Here is a 23,031-nt window from a genome sequence, read left to right as displayed (position 1 = left end):
ATTATTTTATCATATGGTTCAGATGCTCCATCATTGGGCAGATAATATGATGAGCAACATTGCAGGGTCAAGTGCTTCAGCAATTACAGCTATCTATCTATCTATCTATCTGGTGTTTCCTGTGATGAGGCGTTGCAGTCACTCTGTTCTCTGAGTTTGCTCGATAATGAACTGCATCATTCATGGCATCCATTCGGCATGCGCCGCCTCAGCAGCTGAGGCAGACAAAAAGTGCTCGGAGGTAAACAAAATCCTGCGAATTAACGTATGAAGATGAAATATATAAATATAAATAAATAAATAAATAAATAAATAAATATATATATTGTAGGTTTCTTAATCAAACAGCTTTGAAGGCCAAGCATTTTGGTGAGCCATATTATATTTGCACAAAAGGTATGCTTATTGTACGTCGTTCTTATTTATTTATTTATTTATTTATTTTCTCGTTTATCAACAACATTCCTTCACTTGTGGTGTATTCACCTTAATCAACATCTCACATGGCCTTCTTTTGTCCCCAAGTCCGAGTGAACCGACAATCCTAGCAGGACCACGTTGTGAAATCAACTCCGAAAAGCTAAACGGATGAAATTATGAATATGAGCTAATCTATGTGTAGACTCTAAAACCAATGATGAGTTGGCATACCTTGTTCGACAATGGAGTTCGATTTTGAGCCGTTTGTTTGAATTTAAGTTTCCCTGGAAGCAGCTGCATTACAAATCCTTCAGACAGCAATCTGTAAGGCGACTCTTGCAGACGGAATCCGTTGATGTATTTAAGTTTGGAATAACAGAAATCTATCGGAACAAGTGGCAGAGAGACCAATCATAAATGCAGACTTGCTTATCTAAACATGCTTGTGAAGATCATTTTGTACCATAAGAAGACTCCAACTGGAAAGCTCGCCATGATTTTTTTTCAATTATACAATAAACAAAGGTTAGATCTCCAATACAAATTCGACAAGCATTGGTTGTCAAATATGAAAACAGAAGCTCGCATCTGCATTGATCAACCGTAACTCACCACCGGCTAATATGGCAAATTTGAATTCTACAAACAACTTGTCCAACATAACATAAACTAATGCAGATATGCAAACTACTCCATTCTTAGCATAAGAGGCATTATTTTCAACAAAGCTTGCGACTAGGAGAGCTTACATATTGTGATGGAAGAGGGTCTTTCCATAATCCCTCTGAGACCAAGTTGACCCAAGTGATGTTCACATCAATAAAACGAAGGCCTGCTTCCACATCCAAAGTCCTTGAAGCAAAGGTTTTGACGCACAATCTAGACCTTGATGAGAACATCTGAAATACCTTTGAGAACAATCTGTCTTCTGGAAGCCAATTGCTGCTTTGGATTCAGCTGCTCACTTCTCATTTCTCCTCCTATCTTTCTCCCTGTCCCTAGTCTTATCCCGGTTGTGATGATCATCCCTCTCTCTGCTCCCGCTCTTCTCACGTGAACCTTCTCTCCCAATCTCAATCTCATGCGACCTGTCTCTATCACGGTGTCTTTCTCGAGCCCTTTCTGATGGCTTCCTCTCAGGACTGTGGCTATGACTCCGGCTGCGACGTCGCTTCCTGGTTGCATCACGGACATCATCCCGCTTCTCCCTCCTTTCAGAAGATCTCCTTTCTGCAATTTCAATGGTTGTCATTTGAACACATATCCCAAAGCTAACAGAAGAGAACCAAGTCCATAAGCAACGAATGAAAAAAATAAATAAATCCAGCAACGTCAAAGAACTTCAATCCTACTTAAAAAAGAAGATGAACCATGCTAATAATGTGCATGTTACCTTGAAACTCTATGCAAGATAATGTGCATAGCAAGCTAGTAAACATATTTAGAAGTGCCTGTAGGGAATCTGTCATATTATAGCAACCACAATTGCCTGGCTTGTAGTGTAACAGCGTTATTGTTAGAAGTGCATTATTTTTAACTTCATAACTTGCCAATCAAGATAGGAAAGTCTTTTTCGTTTAGACAGATAACTTTCCTTCTATCTAAAAAGGAAATAAGCATGCCAATTTTTCAAGATAATAAATGACTTCTTCCGAAAGCTATACAAATGGCTCCGTGCTAGGCTCCACAAGTATAATTTGCAATCTAAAAACAAGCCAAAGATATAAAGTAAATAGAACATGATCAGTCATCACCTTCCTCCATGAACATGATAAAAAAACCAAATTTTCTTTTAACTCTTCCAGGAAAAGTACATCCATAACATAAAATGCATGGCATTCTTTTGACAAAATGGATGACCCAGAAGCTGAACTAGTTATACTCTGGATTTCACAGTAACTTTAGGTCCTTGATGCACTTACCAGATGAACTTTTCTTGCTCCCTATATCATCTGTAGTATCTGACAAACCAAAATCAGATTCAAGCTGTCTTCGATAAACTGCTACCTTCTTGTCTATTTCCTCGGCATTTCGGAGGCCCCGTTCCTCAAGCGATTCACGGTACTCTACTACTGCAACTTCCAGACGTCTTAGCTTCTGTCTGTGGAGGAAAGAAAAGGAAGAGATTGTTAAAACAGACACTGAGGTACTTTATGAACAAAAATTACTTGATGACTTCAAAGACATTTTTCCTAAAAGAAGCATGTAGAAACCACCTCTTCTCTTCATTAATAGAAGTGTCAGGATGAGTATGAACATTAGGATCCATGTTCACTTCAGCACCGGTCTTCCCAAGATCCCCAGCATTTTCGCTTCCAGATGAATAACTCAAACCCAAACCCTGAGAACTTTTATCTTCATCATCACTACCATCATCCTCTCGATTCCACTTGGAAACTAAAACAGGATCAGATTTTTCTTTCTTGTTCGGAGCCACTACTGTCTCTAGTGAAATAGAGCCCTTATCATGCCATGAAGTTGCTCCTCTACCAAACTGATTAAGTGCAGGGGGGCTTTTTTCTGTCTCAACATTAGTTTCTCTTAGCCCAGCATTACTAACATTCCAACTGCTATCATCTTTTGTGTATCTGTATAACTGGTTTTGCCCATACTTCATATCGTCCTCTCGATCGTAACCTCTCTCTCTTTCTGCTTCGTCTAAATTCAGCAGTCTGGCAACCATCATCTCTTTACCTCCACAGAGAGATAAACCATTATGTCTGCAGCGCCTCTCAAGCTCAGCCATAGGAAGCCCTAATAGCTCTTTCATGGCTGCTCCCTTTCCCACTGCCAGTGCAGCATCCTGGTTAACCTTACCTCCTTCATAAGTTTCTTCATAACTTGTTTTATTTTCAATTTCTGGCGCATCACCACATATGGAATGGAAGGGCAAAACACCTGAGTTCCCTGACCGAAGAAAAGTTGCTCGCAACCCATTCAAATATGCATCCGAAAAGAGAAACCAATCGGCCCATACTTGAAGAACCTTCAGAACTCGTTCCTGTCCAGCAAATGCAAATGAGCAGCAACAATTTAAAGGTCATCAGAGATACCAATTACAAGTCTCATAAAAGCTCAAAAGTGTCGTTAAGTACCAAATTTTGCAAGTATGTAGTAACACGTATCATGTCAGTTAAAAAGGGCATGAAGCAAAACAGCAGACTATGGCATCGAGCATGCTGCAACATGCTCACAGAATAGGCAAAAAGCACTATCACACACCAATATCTCACAAAATGTGGTCCTGGCATGTGCTTCGATGAACACAGGACAGCATGGCATGGCAGGTAACAAACCATTACTGCTATAGGGCCTAGGCATGATACTTCTTTCAAAGAAAGATTATTACCTTTAGTGCTTCAGCAGTGATCCTTCCCGTAATGCTGCGATAGAGATCATTAAAGCTCTCCATTATGTCAGGAAGGGTGGCTTCAAACTTAGTGCGGTATGCAGAAGCATTCTTGACTGGAGCACTACTATTGTGGAGGATGTCAGATACCAGCATAAGCCTTGCAACTTTTGTTGGTACAGGTGTTTCCTTTAGAGTCAATGATTCTGTAAGGACCTCAACTACCTGCATTTACATGATGCAAAACATGGAAAGTGGTACGAAGCCAGGGTGCAACTAGCGCATGAATCTGTAACACAAGGTACATTACCTCTCCAGCAGCATCAGCATTATCTAAGGCAAATCCCATAGCTTCTCTGATCTGGCTTCTCTCCAACGTCAAGGCCCGTAACATATCTTCAAACTCATCTCGTTGGGGATCTGTCAATGCACGCTCCAAATCAACCCGCTACAAGACAAATGAACTATCAGGGGAAAGCAGTCCTCACCACGTATCAGTTCATAGCAAAACTTGCAGAAGATATTCTTAATAGTATATTCTCACAGAAGAAAGAAAAAATCCTATCTTGTTCTATTAAGAAACCTCACCTTGCTTCTACCAGCTGCGAATGTTGAAGTAGATTCTTTATCATGTTCAGGACTTCGATTGACCGGCAGAGGAGGAGGAATCCATCTGAATATGACATTTTGGATTAGACTGAATGCTAATCAGAACTAACAAGAAAAATGATTATAAAAAAGGTACAGGAATTAAGCAGTAATAAACACTGAAAACAGTCATGCTGAGCAAATGGAAACTTGCATGGAAGATGAAATTATGCATGTAACTCACCTTCCACTACCAGTAATCATAATGAAAGGTTCTGTCCGCCATCGTTGAAGGGTGTCACCCTGCAGTTTCACAAAGGACAGCATATTGCATTAGATTGGAGAACAAAAGCATTCTTGTTGAATCATGGAATACTGTCTGTGTACTTGAATTTTCAGCTTTCTCGTGTCAGATTGCTCACTGAACTCACCAAAGATTTACCATCACATTAAAGAAAGATACATCTATTCAACATTTCTATTGCTTTCTTTGTTAATGGAATGTACAAAAACTATCATATATTGAATACACAATGAGCAAAAGAGGAAACTTTTCTTCATTAAATCTAAGATTTTTGAAGTTCTTAATAGCTCACAGCCATATCATTTAGTAAGAAATTGAGACAACATTGTCTAGCTCTCTTGCCTTAGTAAGAAGATGTTGATGTTCAGTTGACATTAGCAAGAAGATATTGAACATTAGCGAGAAGATGATGACATTCAGTAGGTATTAATAAAATATATTTTTGCCGACTTTAAGTAAGAGAAAGTATTGGACATGTTAGAAAAGGAGATGATGAAAAAAATCTTTAGCTTAGCATGAACTCAATTGTTCTTTATAAAATGGTCTTATTAAGGTACCACACTGCACCCAATACCACCCAGCTTGCAGACAGGTGCAATAGTATACCACTGACAAAAATTCTAAAATATTATTGAGGAGTCAGTATAAGTTGGTATAGATGGTGAAAATTTTACTTGCTGGCACCAATTACATAACAATCAGCACAGTGGGCATGGGTATCCATTCCTGAGACCAGAAATGATGGGATGCATCAGAAAAGTGAAATTGGTATCTTGACAAACAAAACTATCCTGACATCTCAGGCATTCAAGAAACACTGGAAGGGGATAACTGAAGAGGAGTTCAAGAAAACACTGGAAGAGGTTATTATCTGAGTTCTTCTCAGGTCAGGAGCATACTCATTCTAACCTCCTTATCAGAATAAATAATTTAACCTATAGCTAGAAATTCTCAAAATAATTTATAATGGAAACAATTTATAATCTCATGCCGCTGCATCGAAAATAGTATCAAAAAGCTTATAAACCTGTGCAAAGGAATAGAGTCTCCAGACGTAGTATGTGTGTTCCTTCGATCGAAGATCAAATAGGAAGTCAAAAAGTGAATTTCCACGACCTCGCTCCATGACAGCTTGTTCGAAAGCACATCCACCATCAAGAACATACAATGCCATTGTGTCAATCACATGCCGAAGGTGATCATCCTCTGGAGGAGCAACCACGATGTCTGGAATATTTGGAGTAAGCACCTAGAAACAAAAACAAGCACTTAATATGTTTGTTTTCAGAAGGAAAACTAATGGTCTGCAAATAAGATAGGAACACTTTGATCCCACACTTAATATCACCAAAAATGATATTATTAACTGGCCATCAAATGCAAAAGAGACAATATAATCAGTTAAAGATGAACTTACAATGATCTCTAACCATATCTTTTTCCTGAGGGAAATGGACTTACAAAACCAGTGTGCTTACAAAGTCCAAATTTCAGAAGAATTAAGATCACATATCATACAAGAAAAGTTGTCATACCATATTCAGGCATCAAGCTACTGAACAATTGAGTTAAAAAAAAATTCTTAACATAAACAAGAATGCACATAAGATGCTAGAACACAAGTTAATATGACAAAGTTTGATGGCCTAAAAGCACTTCTATATATAAATCTAAAATGATGCAGTTTTACTGTTAACCGGAGAAAGCAGCAGGGAAGGACTAATGAACTGGCAGAAACCTTTTTTTTTTGTTATCATAAAAAACAACAACTAGAAGGCTCTTATAAATATTAATGTGATGTATATACCTCAATACATTATCATTATAAGTAGCATTAAAAAAAATCTATAAAATGTCAATTATTTTATCATGATCTGAATCAGAAAATAGTAAGAAATAATGCTAGAAACGATCAACGTAGTTGCCAAAGTTGTTAATGTTATCTTATAGGTATTTAACTTCACATGACCATATTTGTATTCTGCAGGCATTTCTGCCTTTTTAAGCATACCATGAATATGGATCACACAGTAAACAAATCGCTGGGTTGCCCTAGGTCAAGTGCAACAGAACCCTGGAGATTCTGTAAAATTACTCTGTAGATTTTATAGTAACATGTAAAAGGCATGCTAATTTAGGTTTTTAGTAACTTCTGCTCCTGCCTAGTTTTACCTAGGAATTTTAAACAGGGTTAGCTTGTTCACATCTAGTTGGAAACAATAGCAAATTTCTATTTATTACACACATCAAACACTCTTGGCTTTGTAGCATTGCTCAATGGTTGACGAGATGTTGAAAGGACTGTAAGCTTGGATAATAGTGAAAACATCAGCAACAAGAATCTCAGCAACTCATTTCCCCAAAGTGATGAAATGATTAGTACATAAATGTTAATTAGGTAGGTTACCTACCAACTCGGAGCTTTGAGTTGTTGTTACTGGTGCTCCATCGGGTCCAGATATTATGACAGTATTGCCCTGCCAATAACACAGTAGAGATGTGTTGACTATCAACCAACCAAAACAAATTTCTGCATATGATTAAGTAGAATACCAACTCAAGCAAGTATAGAAAATGATTTTGGTAAAGAAAACTCAAGAAAAGCAAAAGAACCTCCTTATTTCTGATAGCCATGTGACCAGGTGGTGGAGCAGGCAGTGCCTGTGCAGGAAGAGCTACCGATTTACCCCAGCCAATTTTCAACTCATATTCATAAACAACTACACCTGAAACATACAAGCTCAGAATTGTAAATGAGGTAAACCTACAAAAAGAACTAATTTGTGAACTAGAATTCAACCTCTCTACCACTTTATAACAGCAAAAAAATATAAATCGAAGCTAAGTAGCAATTAACGTGTACAGTTTTGTAAAGGTTAATAAATGATATCAATAGAAGATAGCTAAAATAGCTTGTCAAAAGTGTCCACCAGAAAACAAGCAGATATTCTGTTTCTGCAGAAACAACCAATACTGGTGAGTCACAGATCACAAACTAAAACAAATAGCGTACATTTTCAAGGCTGAATCTAGGAATTGTTCAAATCCATATCAACATCCATCAATGCTTTAAGTTAATAACCACTGGTCTGGGTAAAGTGGGCCTGATAAAATCTATCCAATTCCATTTAAAATATAAATGAAGCCAGAAATGATTACATAAATGTGTCCATAACAATGTTAGGCAACACAAGTCCCCAGATCACTAAAAACATTGACTTGGAAGAGACGGATCATCAGCAACTAGAGTTTAGTTAATTTTTATATCCTACTATTCCAATAATAGGATGACAGGGGGCTTAATCACATGGTTGTCCATGAGGCATCCTACTGTGGTGCACACATGACAATTCTTAATCGACTTATTTGGTAGAAGTTTGAAAAAAATATAATCCAAAGATATTTTTGTTAGTGATATCTCAGGGAATTGCATGTGCACAGAGACAAGTTAACCACTCAGGTCAAGGTATGTAAACAGTTTGTTTGTTGGCAGCAATCTACATAGGCATAGCATGAATGCCTGCTTGACCAAATAAGCACCATAAACTGTTCTCAGCTTAAACACCTACATACTGCATAGCACATGCATTAATCTAATTAATGGTTGAGTTCACTATTTTTTACACATTAAATAACCCACTCTTTACTTGCTGCTATACCAGAAGCATATAATCTAATTAATTTTTATCACCAAAGGCAGAGTTTCATTAGTGTTCAACCACGTAAAAGATCAAGTTATCTATTAAGTAAGAATGGTCATTTGATCTTTCCTTGTTATTACGTTGTTCCTCCTACCCTTTACATCTTTTTTTTTACTCCCTCTTTCCTTACCCTTCTTTGTGCTGGTTTTTCTACCTAAAAAAACCAATTATATGCATTGGAGTCTCTATATTACAAAGACAAACGACCACTTAATTGCTTAGATAACTTTGCTTAGTATAATAATGTAAAAGCCACAAAACAAAGTGTGACTCGCACAGATATTCAAGAGCTTGATCTTTTTTATTTATAAATTGCTACATATAAGATCTTTTAATAGTAAGAAAAAAAATAAATTGCTGCACCTCATCACCTTATTAGAAAATTTAAGCATTTGATGTGTCCTATAAAGAAAAGCAGCATGAAACATGCAATGCATAAACATGAATATACTCAAACAAAAGCTTTTGTTTTCTGATGACCAGACGTAGTCGCACCTTGCATTTCATCCTTAGCAGCTTGTCCGTCAGCTCTGTTCATGAAAGCAACAAAGCCACAATTTCTTTGCCGCCTCCGTTCCTCTTCCGTTCGTGGCCACATAATTTTCACACTGGCAATGGGTCCAAACCTCCCAAAAGTCCTTAAAAGGAAATTTTCATCCACCTAACATGGTAGAAAGTAGACTGACAATTTTAAATCACTTGAAAGGTACTTGTAGTACTAATATTTGAAATAAAAATAATGACAGACCTTAGGGGAGAGATTTCCAACATACAAATTTGTGGTTTGAGGATCTCCATCATCAAATGACCCTGGAAACTTACCACTGGGATCAAAATCATCCGGTAGCTCATCAAAACGGCTAAGCGGCTGCAAAGAAGTAACCAATTTAATTATATAAGATATCCCAATATGCATATACAACATTTTAAAATAAGGTTACATGCATATATGTGAGTGATAGACAAACAATGTAATGGTTTTAGCAAAATAGCAAAAAGCTACAGGAGAACATTCGCATCCATTGAGTTAGATAAACTGATAAAGGTTTGCAATACACCACATTAGCGTACTGCAAACCAAGAGAAAAATGATATTTGCCGATAAACTCTAGACCACATTCGCATCATTTTGAACTCCGAGAAAATTGTCCCTTGTAGACATTGCAAGTAACCAAATGTTTGCATACCTATGAAGCACGAACACGCTCGATTCAGTGGTGTATCAGTGTCCGACATGTGTCAGACACAGATTCATCGTCGACATGACCGGACACGTATCTGACACATGTCCAGCTAAATCCTCTTTTATTTTTTTTTATTTTTAATTAAGTTGGATTCGAGATGGCATGTTGGACTCTTCCTCACCACGAATGGAGTCAAGGCATCATGAAACCAGGATTTCTCACCGCAAGCGAGAAGCATCTGGAATCCTTCTTCCTCACAGATTCCAAGAGGATCAACTTTACGTACCTCAACACCCAACCAAACCCTTCTTCCTCACTAGCTTCCCTTCTTCCTCACCCTGCTGTCGAGCCCTCCGCTTCGAGCTTACCTCTGCTACAACTATGTTGCCATTGGACCCTTTGCCTCGAGCCCACCTCTGTAGCGATCGTGCTGCCGGACCGTCCACCCCGAGCCCCTCTCTATCGCAACCTTGCTGCTGTTGCATTGTCGAACCCTCCGCCCCGAGACCCCTCTACCGCAACCATGTTGTCGTCCCATGCTCTTGGGTCTGCGACAACTTCATTGACGTCCAGTGAACCATCTTCCTTAGCAACATCCAATGAAACTTCTTCCTTATAGGCGAAGCTTCTTCCTCAACAGCATCCAGCACCCGACAAAGGTAAATTAATTTTGTTTAGATTTTGTAAAAATCACTTATTTTGATTATTAACAAATTTTTAATCTGTTTTATTTTTTAATCAGGGTTTTTTTCCTGCTATTAAATTGTTAACGTATTATTAACCTATTTTTAATCTGGGTTTTTAGTGTTGATTAAATTGTTAACATACTATTAACCTATTTTATTTTTTTAATATGGTTTTTTTACTACTGATTAAATTGTTAACATATTATTAACCTATTAATTAACCTATTTTAGAATATTATTATTATGTTTCAGATTTTGCATCGTCTCGAAAATAAAAGAGTGCCATTGTGTTGTTAAAGATTTTGCATTGTTTCAGATTTTACATAGTTATTTTTGGCTGATAGATTAGTTGGGTCATGAATCTTTAGATTTAGATGGACATTTAGATTTTGATGATTTTAATTATTTAAGCTTGTGTGATGATATTTATTTATTCACATTACTGAGTCTATAAAATTTAAATATATAAATACTATAAAACTCATGTTAATCATATATTATAAATATATATTAAAAAAATACATGTCCTCGCTGTGTCCGTATCCTAATTTTTTTAAAAATGACATGTCACTGTGTCTGTGAGGTGTAGTGTTCGTGTCTATGTTTCTTCGTTGCATACTATATATATACACATTGAACAGTCAAGCATAATGTCGGTTCCAGGTGTGCGTGTACTCATCTGAAAGAGTAATATGTGGAATGATTTCTCCTTTAGTTTCAATAACATGCAAACCCAGGTTACTTAAAGATTTCTCTGCAGATTCTTCAAGCTAGTATTGCATTTTTTATTGTATCCAAGGCAACTGTTTAGGAAAAAAATTCTTACCCAAAAATTCTGATGTGACACTGGTACCAGCTCACTGGCTACAAATGTTTTAATGACCTTTCACCATTTTAAAGTTAGTTGCATGTTGAGACAATTACAAATTGTAAGTATGAGTATGACCATAAGAATCTTTATCAATGTAGCATGCTATAAATGAGGTTACAGTACCAATGCCTAAAATCCATATAGACAATAACACATTTATCTGATTGAGTTGCAAAAGGCAATATTTTAAAAAACGATCAATGCAACTGGATATACATGTGCTATCACTGTATTAAAAAGGTCATTTACCACTTAGATAAGTAACCACATATCCACAAATGCAGCCACACATGCAACGGTGTACATTAATGTGGGTGCTAATGCAGTTCGGTGCAGGTATGAGAAAATGTGATCACACGTGGTTTATATTTCCTCCTCAATAGCATCAGTTTTACTAATATACTATTTTAATGTTATAACATGAAAATGGCATAACCTTCACCAGATACACCTTAATAATTTTCTTATAACTTATTGCTCTAACTCTTTAAAAAATAGAACTATCATCCTGAAAAATTTGTGATTTAGCCACAACACATTTGTCCATTTTTAAATTTTTTAAAATTGAACATTATATTATATTTTCTCTGTGTATTTAAGTAATGCCCACATGTGCCCCTACATGCAGCCTTATACCATAGATGCACCATGTGGTACCTTGATCACCCGCAAACCATGGCTGCTTTTTCGAATACTGAAGGATGGTGCTTCAACCATGGTTCAAACATGGGTTGATCCATGACATCAATAAAACTATTCAAACAAATCTATCAAAAAGAATAATGAGTAGAACCATTCTGAAAAAGTGTAAAAAAAATTCAGTGGCATTAAAGACGATAAGACACAGCAGGTATCTAATGCAAATTTGTTGACAATTTAAGCCATTTGCTAAAAATAGCAAACATACAAGCATATGACATTTATTCTAGTTAGGTAAAAAAAAATACAAGTGACAAACTACAAGCTATATTTATGATTTTGTATCAAGTGAATAAAAAAGATCAAAAATATCAAATAATATTAATATGACATCTAAAGATCAAATATGCCATAAAAAGGTAAAATACAAAATATAAGGATAATTCATGTACATCATACAAAATAACTACATTTTCTATGCAGCTTTGTGTAAGGTTATATGAAAAAAGGGCTTATAATGGACATATAGCAGTGTACTTCAGTAGCAAAAGCAGTTGATAAAAGCAACAAAAAAAGTTTGCATCATAAAAGCAGATGTTGTTATGAGTGAGCCTGCAGGATGTACCATAAGCTTTAAAGTAAGCAAAAATGATTTCACAATTTCCACAATCCAAAGTATCTCGCACTACATAACCATTAAGACAGTTGCACAAAATGAAATCACAAACTGCATACAGGATTAAGCAAAACACATAATAGACAAAGTTGTTTCGCAGAGATGTAATAACCTAATTGCAGAATCCATTAAGATATGCTGAACATATAACCAGTGGTTTAACAAAGGTAGTGAGAACAGTTTGATTGGTTGATCTGGGTGATCCAGATAAATATCAAAACATTGGATACGTCAAATGTTACTAAGTTCATGAGTAATAGATGAAATGGCAGCTTATTTTGGATATTTTGTGGTTTCAGTTGACATGTTAGTTCACTTCATCTTCTTATTTCTGTTTTGGAGGATGATTGCTGGTAATTTTCCTTTACCCTTTATTCGGACCCCAAATGTCAATTTTGGCAAAACAATTTCAACTACTAATCCAACCAGAAAATCCGAGGCAATAGTAAAATATTTCTCAAAAACATATGATTGAAGTAACTACTTACAGCAGAATTATCAATGTGCCGCCCTTCACGTTCTTGATTTCGCTTCTCCCTCAATTCTTGCTCAAACTTCAGCTCCTCCAAGAATTTATCAATATGGCGTGTTTTTCCCTTTTCCTTCTCCCTAGGTTTCTCCTCATCCTTCAGCAGGTAACAAAAATGGGTTTCAGAGATTCTAGGCACATTTATCACTTTGTCAAGCTAATAAAGCACAGCAGATCATAGAGGAGGATCTGCCCTAAGCATAAGAACTCTGTATTGCTTGGTTGTTTATATTGTTGAACATGATACATGCTAAAACAACATTTATCTCAGACAATATAAAGTATGATAGGAAACATATGACCAGACAAATTATTTTGCAAATGATTAGCACGAAAAAGCCAGTGCATGCAGCAAACTGAACATGTGACAACAAAGACAGCTCAGACATTTTCCCACCATCCATAATTCAGAAGTAATTTTTTTAAATCCCTGTTAGCTATTAACTTAACCAGAAAAGAGAAGAGTAAGGACAGAAAAGGAGGGAAAAAAGGGAAGCGATGAGAGGAGTGAACATCACTTTACACTCTCTCATTTAGATGAATAGAAGAGAAAGTAAGAATTATTCCTTTCTCTTTCAAATCTCACCATTACCAGAAGAAAGCAAAATTGGGTTTGGAGAAATTCAGTTCATACTCACTCTCTCCAATTCTCTCCTAAATAAATTTTCACCACTCTTCCTCCAATTAGTATAACCAGACAAGAAAAAGCAAATTTCTCACTGAACTTTTTCTTCTCTACTCTCTGCTTCTGTGCAACCAAGTAAGCTTATATCTCTTTGAGTTTAGATCTTAAGTCAGTGCAAAATCATGTCAACAATAGAGTGAGAAGGATTTCATCGCCAGTCTATACCAAGTATTGGCTAGCCAGTGGATACAAACATTATGCCCCAGTATATTGCTGAGTGCAACAAGTCAACAACAATATGTAATGTGCCAATTAATTGGGTCAGCTAAATGGATCTTCTCCCACCATTGAGCAATATACTACTATGCAAAAAGGATTGAATATTTATTTAAATTATTATAGTTAATAATATATACACCCTATACCACTTGGCTTTGGACCAGTGTGGTCAGCACAGACCAGATCTAAAGTCATGATTTGCCATTTTTAAAAACTAGGACCACATTCTGTTGATTGCTAAGGGTTAAACTGATAATAGAAGGTTTAATACTCAAGATGGTGGAGATAAAAAGTTAATTTTAAACCCAGATAAGCCAAACTAGAACAAGCCACTTAAAGAGGGGAGAACGAAAAATGGGAAGGGAACTAGCCTTATAACCTAATTAGTTAGCTGGGTTAGCAACCAAACAAAAAAGGAGAATCAAAATTAATTTAATCTAGATATACCATGGAATAAGTGCAGCCCAAGCTAAACTTTGAAATAGTTGATGGAGTTTTCCCTGGTCATCTTCTCCAAAAAGCAGAAAAGAAAAGACACTAAACAAAGTTCAAGTAAAGATGCAGCTTCAACCTAATTCAACTCAATCCTACGTCCATCCAAAAGAAGAGGTCTGACTAAGTTCACATTACATGAATTAAAAATCTGTGATCCTTTCTAAAAGTTCTTGTGTTTGTTCAGGACTCTAATGTGCAGTAGAAACCCAATAGAAGGCTAAGCCCAAAGAAGATGAACACTAAAATGAGACAATGATTAAATATAATCACTCTTTTGTTGTCTAAGCACAATTCTAGAATCAATTTGTGACCTACAACTTTGTTAATGCAACCATATCCAGTGTAAAATATTATTCAAATTATAAAAATGCCCAAAATTCTAGACATGCATTAGTTTGAAATGAAGTCGCATCTAACCTTTTTCTCCAATTCCCTTCCTTGAGATGGTGGTGGCAGAAAAGATGGCACATACCTAGAGAAAATTCAGTATCATCAAGAATACATTTCAAACACAATTATACAAGTAAACTTGTACAGTGCAGATTTAAACATATATATACATGTGTTATTTATATATACATACAAATTTCACCCATATAAAAACACATTAATGCAATTGGCACATAATGGTCCCGTTGCACAAACACATTGATGCAACCATGCTCCTAGATAAAGTCTAAATTAGTTAGATTTAGTTTAGGGGTCAAGTCAAGTTTATTTATGATTATATTTCTGTAATTGAGTCACATTTAACTGGATCTAAACATTTTCTTAAAATTAAGAAACCTAATGATCAATACAATGCACTTATATTTCTGTAATTTTCGTTCAGATTTTTCAAAAAATTAAGAAGGGCGTTTTTAATAAAATCCGATTCTATGTTTGTTACTTTAGGCTAACTAGACTTCCATAAGTCCAAAGGGGTATCCAAGTGCATCGTATGATCATTAGGTTTCCAAAAGATTTTGATAAGATTTGATTACGTAGAGAATTGTCCCCCTATTTGTTTGCTTAGTAATCTATCTTATAAATAGGGATTAAATTAAAAGACTTGTATATGGAAGTGTTAAACCTTTTCTGTTAACAATATATTTTTATGTAGTGTGTCCTTAATCATCCTTTTCTCATTCCTAATATTTTCATCCTGTTTCTGACCTCCATCTTCCCCACAACAGTATTCTACCTCCTTTTCCTTTCACTCTATTTATGGACTATCTCTTCCTACAGTCAGAAATTCATCATGATTATAATCCCATCTAGCTACCACAATCTTCTACCTATCCCATCTCTCAATCCTTTATAATATTTGTTTAACTTGTGTTTGCATCAGTTTGGTACCCAAGTTGTACTTGCACCGTATGTATATATGTCTTCACTCATGAAATCGTGGAAAACAGGCCTACACAACGATTAAAAGAGTTCCAAATGATAACCTTAATGATGCAAAGATAAATTACATCCTGCATGTGGGCAACATGCCAAAAACCATAGGCTGTCATTTCAACCAAACCAGTACACAGGGTATGTATTGGTCCAAGCATGAACCGATATGCGGACCGACCCCATTTCAGGCAGTTCGATCCGACCCATAAAACATTAACAAAGACAAGAAAGCCAATTTAATCGTGCTGGTTTAGGGCTCACGTTCGCGAGCCTTCCTTGCCATACAGGCAGAGCCTACTGACGTTGGTCGTTGTCTGTCACCCACTGTACATCACCAATTTTGAGTATGTTTCCTCCTCCTTCTTCCCCCTCTTCATTCCTTTTTCTCCTACTTCTTCCTCTTCCTCCACAACCTCCTCTTCTTCCTTCCTCTTCCTTCCTCCTCTTCCTCCACCAACTCATGTTCTTCATTCCTCTTCCTTCCTCCTCTTCTTCTTCTTCCTCGTTGAGTCTTCAATATGCATCGATGTACTGTGTCTCCGCACATCGTTATCGATCAGACAACATAAGAAAAAGAAACCAAACTTCCAGACTCATCAATCACCAAAAGCCTTGAGATCCAGATACCCATGGACTTAACAAATATGACCATATGGAATTCTAAGAGAAACTAGTTTAGCAGTAGATAATCTTAGACTATCAAGGAACATTGTCCACAGTTCAGTAAGATGTACCAAGCCAATATATGTAGAGTCTTTTTTTTAATTTTGTGATGTACGTTACACTAAAGGCTAACAAACATGAACCAGAGTTTGGAATGGAAAAAAAAAAGAACAATAATATCATCTTCAAATAATAAAAGGGCAGCCAGAGATTCAGGCTGAGTCATCAAGAGTGCTACTTAAGAAATTATAACTTAAATAAACTATTCAAAAGGTACTCAACAATTTACATCATTTATTGCATATATATCACACTAATGATGCTTTCCTAAGCAGTGATTTCAATAGGCGCTCGGGCACTCACCTAGGCGCTCAGGCGAGGCGAGGCGAGGCGAGGTGAGGCTCGAGTACCTCGCTTCAAAGAGGCGTCACCTAGGCGTTCGCTCGAGCCCAAGCGTCGGGCGCTTCGAGCGAGCGCCCGGGTTAAATCAGGCGACCGAACCAGTGTTTTACGTTTGGTTTGGTCTCCGGTGCTTCAGTTGATTCGATTGAACCAACCAAAGCACCGATATCAGCCTCCCAACATCCCTCTCGCGACTTCCCCAACCCTAATCCTGCTCGCGATTCTGCCACTGACATTTCCTCTCTACTGTCGTTGCCTATCTTCGTTGCTGCTGCTCTCCGCTGCCACTGTCGTTGTTGCCGTTGTCACTATCACCACTCCCACTACCGCTGGTGCTTCTCTCAGTCTTACTCTTACATCACTGTCGGTGCTACCGCTGCCACAACCGCTACTGTCGCTGCTTGCCACTATCGTCGCTCCCGCTCCCACTGCCATTACTGCTACTGTTACTCTTACTCCCTCTACTCACATCGAATTGATAGTATACTGTTAACAGTATCTTAACAGTATACTAACTATATACTAGTAACAATATTTTTTTATTTATTAGATTAATAATATATTATTTTGATTTTAATACTGCTAATTTTTATTTATTTGAAATTATTGTTATTGTTTTGAATTTTGAGATTTTTTGTTAATGTGAAATTGTGATTATGTAAGATTTTTTATTTAATATTATATTTTTATTTAAATAATTATATTTATTAATTAATTTATATATTTTAATATTTTAGCGCCTCATTTCGCTCGGGCGAGCGTCGAGCGCCTCGGGCATTTTTGCACCTTGGCACCTTTTGACGTATAATGCTTTTTAAATCACTGTTCCTAAGTCAAATAGTGAACTTTCCCCGATAATAGAATACTAGGGAATGGAGCTCCTATGCTTAAAGTCTAAAGCACTAGAGACAATAATCAGTTAAATGATGATAGCCATTCAAAAACTTCTCTACATTTGGGCATGGGATTATAAAGTCGAAGGAACATATGTTGCCACCTTTTTAGCATAGCAGCATTTACCATGTAAGACTGATCCAAATGCCTCTTGTGCTAGATAGAACAAGCCAAATTTGATCATTCCTGTGTCAACATAACCAACACAACTCTCGGGGCCCTTTGCATGCCAGATGTACTGATCAGCACAGCAATTCTCATGGGAGATTATTCTTGCTCAGCATGTGCCTCAAATCTAATACAAAATGACAGAGAGTTTGGATATACTTGAGCTAAGACTTTGAGGGGCACAAAATAATAATAAGGATCCTAGAAAGTTGACTGGCCATGAAAATCACCTCATAGCTTGTTTGTTCATATTTAAGTCATACATGACAAAACCTCCAGAAGCAAAACCCTAAGGCTTGGAAATATGACTATTTGGGTAAAAAAGGAAGAAAAAGAAAAAAATCACTATGTACATCTCCTTAACAGTTTATTATATCCAACCATGTGATTCTGACACCTTTGACTAGGTATGAAATACTACCTTTAGTTCATACCTAAACTATATAATTTATTAGGAGATGAATAAATATGTATTACTAATAAGATTATACCATTATATTGCTATGTTCATGAACTTTTAGTAGCAAATATGAAGTTCAGGTTAACAAGTATTAAATACACAATTGATTTTCATTGAATGACCCATACTCCAAAAACTGAAGATAATTTGATTCCTAAATAACATTACAAACATGAAACAGTGCCAGAGAACAAATCAATGTAGAAGCATAGCAAACAAGTGTTTACAGACACTAGCATGGTAATAATTCAAAGATTATGCAAAGTAATTGGTAAAAACATTTTAAAAAAGCAAGAAGCCACATATGAACATGCAAGTTTTTTGGCGCTTGGGCAACCTTAAGCATTCATTAATGAGCACAGTGCCTAACCCAAACACCAGCCACCAGGAAGTACCAGATACCCAAACTGAAACTTAACAAACATCCAGGCAACTACCTATATGTAGATGGTCACATATGATGATTATTGTTAATCAAGTAGGTTGTTCAGTTAGAATTACATCAGTGGTGGTGAACTTCTTTGCCAAATAACCAAATCATGCGTCTTCTATTTGATCTTTTGTCTTCTTTTGCATTAATTATAATTGTGGTAGTATTTGTTTCCCGGAGATTTAGACTTGTTGAACAAGTCTTTTATATAGAATTGTACCATGATATACCAACAGCAAGAAAAAAAACCATGAAGTCCCACCTTCTTGAGGCTGCAACATATGTCTTTTCCTCACCAATGAAAATGATCTATACTAAGGAGTGACAACAATGGTCAAATTAATCGCCATCACTATCACTTAAAACCTCCCTCCTTTTTCAGACTTGCAACCTACACTAAAAGAAAGATTTAAAATAACCATAGTGTACTTCTCAATAAAATCCTTGGTCGTCTCCAATGACTTCATCCAATGATTGGTAGTGTAAAGACACAAAAATATCTCACTCTCAAAACTAAAATATAGGAAGAATAACAATGTAACTGTTTAAAAGACAACAAAAAAATTATATAACAAATAATTGCTTTGGTTGCTAAGGTAGGAGAAAGGGGAACAACATTATTATGACTCCTTCCTGTAGCATCAAAGAAATCTAGAAAATATAACTTGAGTAAATTATGTCCACCAAGTTTCCTAATGTGATTAACAATTTTTTGCCTCAAATTATAAAAGGACAACAGATTAAGACTAAGAAATCAGAACAACCAAATCACTCTTGCCCGAGTTTTCTGTCTCTCTAGAAATTTTAGTTTGACCATACAAAAGGGAAGGCCTAAGTTATTTTTTTCCCTTTTCATTTCCTCTTAGAACTTATTTTCTTCATTTCTAAACAGACTGATAGTCACAAGTTAATGAGGCAAAAATTAACACCAACTAGTACAGCATTAGATGCCAAAATTTTCTCCCCTTCTTTTGTTTTAACTTCTGGCTTATCGTTTCCTTCTCTCTTTTTGTTAAATGAGTAACCAAAGAGCCTTAAATTTCTTTTCGACGGTCTTCCCAGACCTACCTTGTTTATGAATAAAACTTTGGTGAGCACAAGTTTATTACTGTCTAGTTGTTTGATGCATCTAGTTGCTAACCTGCATGCATAAGATCAGCAAAAAGAGTTTTATTAGATATTCTAATTGCAATCTGTTTCAATGTATTATATTATATGCATATATATCCTGAAGCCACTCCTAAAAGATTACTCATCCTATGAGGGTCACTCATAAAAATGAGTTTGGCATAGGCCCTATAAGTTAGTGAGAGAACCACAGATCATTATATTAGGGAGATATATTTGTGCATTCCTAATCTCTTCTGATAGAGCATGAAAGCTTCACGTTCATCTGCTCTAATGGTAGAAAGTTGATGGTGACACACCAGCAGCACTCGGTGATGATGTGGCAGCAGCAACAATAAACAGCGACCAGTAACTAGAAGTACAGGTCATTTTCTTTGTTTCCACCTTTTCAGTCACATGTGTACAAAATCCGTGACACATAATTTTGGAAAAAACAGACCTCTTGTGAACTATTTTGCATAATGCAAAGCAAAAGCTAGATCTTAAGAAACACATCAAATATAAGACAATTATATAACAATTGACATTCCTAGATATAAATTTGTGTCAGATCGAAATCCTCATCAAACAAATTTATTTTATAATACTGACTACAGTAAAAACATGATACACCAAAGTTCAACGAAAGGTGGAGACAGTACCACAAACAAGTTTTTTTTATTTTCATCTCCTACAGTGAAACATACCAGATAGTAGATGACTATGCATATTCTTAAAGAACTGCAAAATCCAGCTAGTGCATGCCATGTACAAGAGATTAACTTAAATACAGTCCAACTACGTCTTAACAACGGGGCCTATGAGGATGGAGGATTACAAGCCACCGCCTTTTTCGACAAGAGAGGCAAAGCATAAAGTCTAAGCAGGAAATAGACCCCACTGACTACATCAACCAGAATAGAATTGCCCCTAACCTGGAAAGACTCTGAACTACAAAAGAAAACAGATATACTTCACACGAAATGTTTAAAGATCACAAATGCAATAATCTCTAAAGAAGATTATTTGTATGTACAAAACATTAAACAAATGATATTAATTCAAGCACCATTTACTCGAGAATGCTTAATTCCTACTAAATGAGCGGCATATTGTCAGCCTTCAATTGTAGTCTGATCAAATTATATGAAAGGGGTTCATTATTCTAAGCATGGAATATGGCTAACTCCAAGATTCCGCCTTTTGAAAATCAAGTACATTCATTTACCTACTTCCCTTCTTTGGAACAGATACCCCATCTTTGGACTTTCCACCTGCGATTGCCGAATGAATAAGGCCAATCCTTTTATTAATTTGCACTTATATAATAAGAAAATGCATACATCCATAAGATAAATAATGAAAAGGAGCTTGTGGTAGATACAAAAAAGAAATTTCTCGTTCTAATAACTAACCTTCTGGGCCGGCCTTAAGCTTCTCATTTGGATCAATGACCCCTCCCCTGACAAACGTCTTCGAACCAGGAGTATTATCGCCCTTAAAGGACTCCACAAATTCAGCATAAACACGAGCAGCTTCATCCTCTTCTCTCTTCAAAGTACGCCGCAATTAAAGAAAATCGCACACATAAATAAAGATCGTTAATCAAGAAGTTTCACCCTCGCTTCCACGACATTTGAGAGAAATTGAAGGCCACTTACCTTCTTTCTCGCCTCTTCAGCTTCCCTGTGCCTGTGGAAAGGTATCTTCTTCTGGGACGAGCCCATCCTGTGCTCCACTCTAAACCCACCAAAACCGCATCACAAAATGCAAAAGGGCAACAAAGATAGGGTTTTTTTTTCTTGCAAGAAAACAATAGAAAACAATTCCAATATAGCACATAAGATCTTTGGATTTCGAAGGCAAGGAGAGAAAATCGATCGGTCATGGAAAAAAAGGCCATAAAAGCCAGTAGCGAATAAAAGCTCAGCACCCCACTCCTCGGAGAAAACCCTAAAGCGAGAAGGAACAGAAGGGATCACCTGAGCGGAAGGTCTGGACTCCGATGGTTCCAAAAGAGAAGATTATTAGGGTTTCGGGGGGGGGGGCGACGGCGAGCGACGGCGCCCGCCGAAGAGACGAGGGAGGGCTAACGAGAAGGGCTTCCGAGTCTCGACAAATCTTCAATTTACGCCTCCGGGTAGAAACTATTTGGTCCTCATGATTTGCTTGTTACGTTTCCCGTAAACTTAATGCGATGGAATCGTGGGTCCCTTCTTGATGGATGATAACAACCGTCCGATGGAGGGTAACAAAGGAGGATATCAAATTACAGATATATCCCTCTAAATTATTTATTTAGTACATATATTTATAATGAATTTTAATTAATAATAACAAACACCGTTTAAGAATTTTTCGTAATGCTATTTTTAAATATTTTCATATATTAATTGTGTTTAGAATTCAAACTAGTAAGTGATCACCAATAATTAATTAATACCCCATTTTTTTTATTTATTTCAATAGTCATATTGCGATATCATAGATTTGAACCATTTAATAGAAATTAACTTTGCCAAAACTTCTTTTAGTTAGACACGCAACGTGTGTTACCCATTGGATCTTACCAGTCATTTTTCAGTTGATAAGTGTGTTTAGGAGACGACACATCCCAAATTATCCCTTACTCAAAATCCAATCGTCAATTGGGTATGCCACGTGGCATATAAATATAAGAGGAATATCCCTTGTTAAAAATATTTAATATTTTATAATTGATGATTATTACAAATAAATATTATATAAAGTGATATATTCGAATATATTTTCATTTCAGACTTACTAAACTAAGAATAATTTTTTTTTGCTATTTATTACGATGAACATATACTAACTTTACCATCGAATGAGTAACTTTTATAACAGGAAACCCAAGTAAGATCTGAAATTTGTTTTATCAACCAAATTGTTCCTTTAACCTTTCTATTTTCTCTCTTGGACATGATCACATTTGGAAAATAAGATATATCAAATCATCTTAGGCGATCAAAATAAAAGCTTAGCTTACGAAAACAAGTTATTTATTTGATAATAATAACGTTCATCATCAATATAAAGTAAGAAACCAGTCTCGTTTATCGCCAATAAAAATGAAGAATCGACTCTTGCTATTCCATGGTCCAAATAGGGAACATATTCCCAACAAAGATCTCTCGATTAATCTAATCATCACTAT

At 36.3% G+C, this 23,031-nt stretch overlaps 1 protein-coding gene across 1 annotated transcript; it reads right to left on the bottom strand.

Annotated features, from left to right (window-relative positions):
• Positions 1-900: 900 nt before the first annotated feature.
• On the bottom strand, positions 901-21,993 carry LOC135622585 (protein RRC1-like). The gene is made up of 18 exons (XM_065124566.1): positions 21,836-21,993; positions 21,515-21,593; positions 21,269-21,404; positions 21,082-21,127; positions 14,764-14,818; positions 12,907-13,044; positions 9,111-9,230; positions 8,858-9,023; positions 7,275-7,387; positions 7,073-7,138; positions 5,689-5,910; positions 4,602-4,660; positions 4,358-4,442; positions 4,080-4,217; positions 3,770-3,994; positions 2,637-3,421; positions 2,343-2,521; positions 901-1,650 (listed from the first exon to the last, which is right to left on the bottom strand). Exons 2-18 carry the CDS (start codon positions 21,578-21,580, stop codon positions 1,382-1,384), a joined length of 2,868 nt encoding a protein of 955 aa, XP_064980638.1. The 5' UTR covers positions 21,581-21,593; positions 21,836-21,993; the 3' UTR covers positions 901-1,381.
• Positions 21,994-23,031: the final 1,038 nt, after the last annotated feature.

Source organism: Musa acuminata, chromosome BXJ1-3, assembly GCF_036884655.1.
Source record: "Musa acuminata AAA Group cultivar baxijiao chromosome BXJ1-3, Cavendish_Baxijiao_AAA, whole genome shotgun sequence".
Taxonomy (NCBI): domain Eukaryota; kingdom Viridiplantae; phylum Streptophyta; class Magnoliopsida; order Zingiberales; family Musaceae; genus Musa; species Musa acuminata.
The sequence above is the reverse complement of the archived record's forward strand: the minus strand, read 5'-3'. Positions and strand labels throughout refer to the sequence as shown.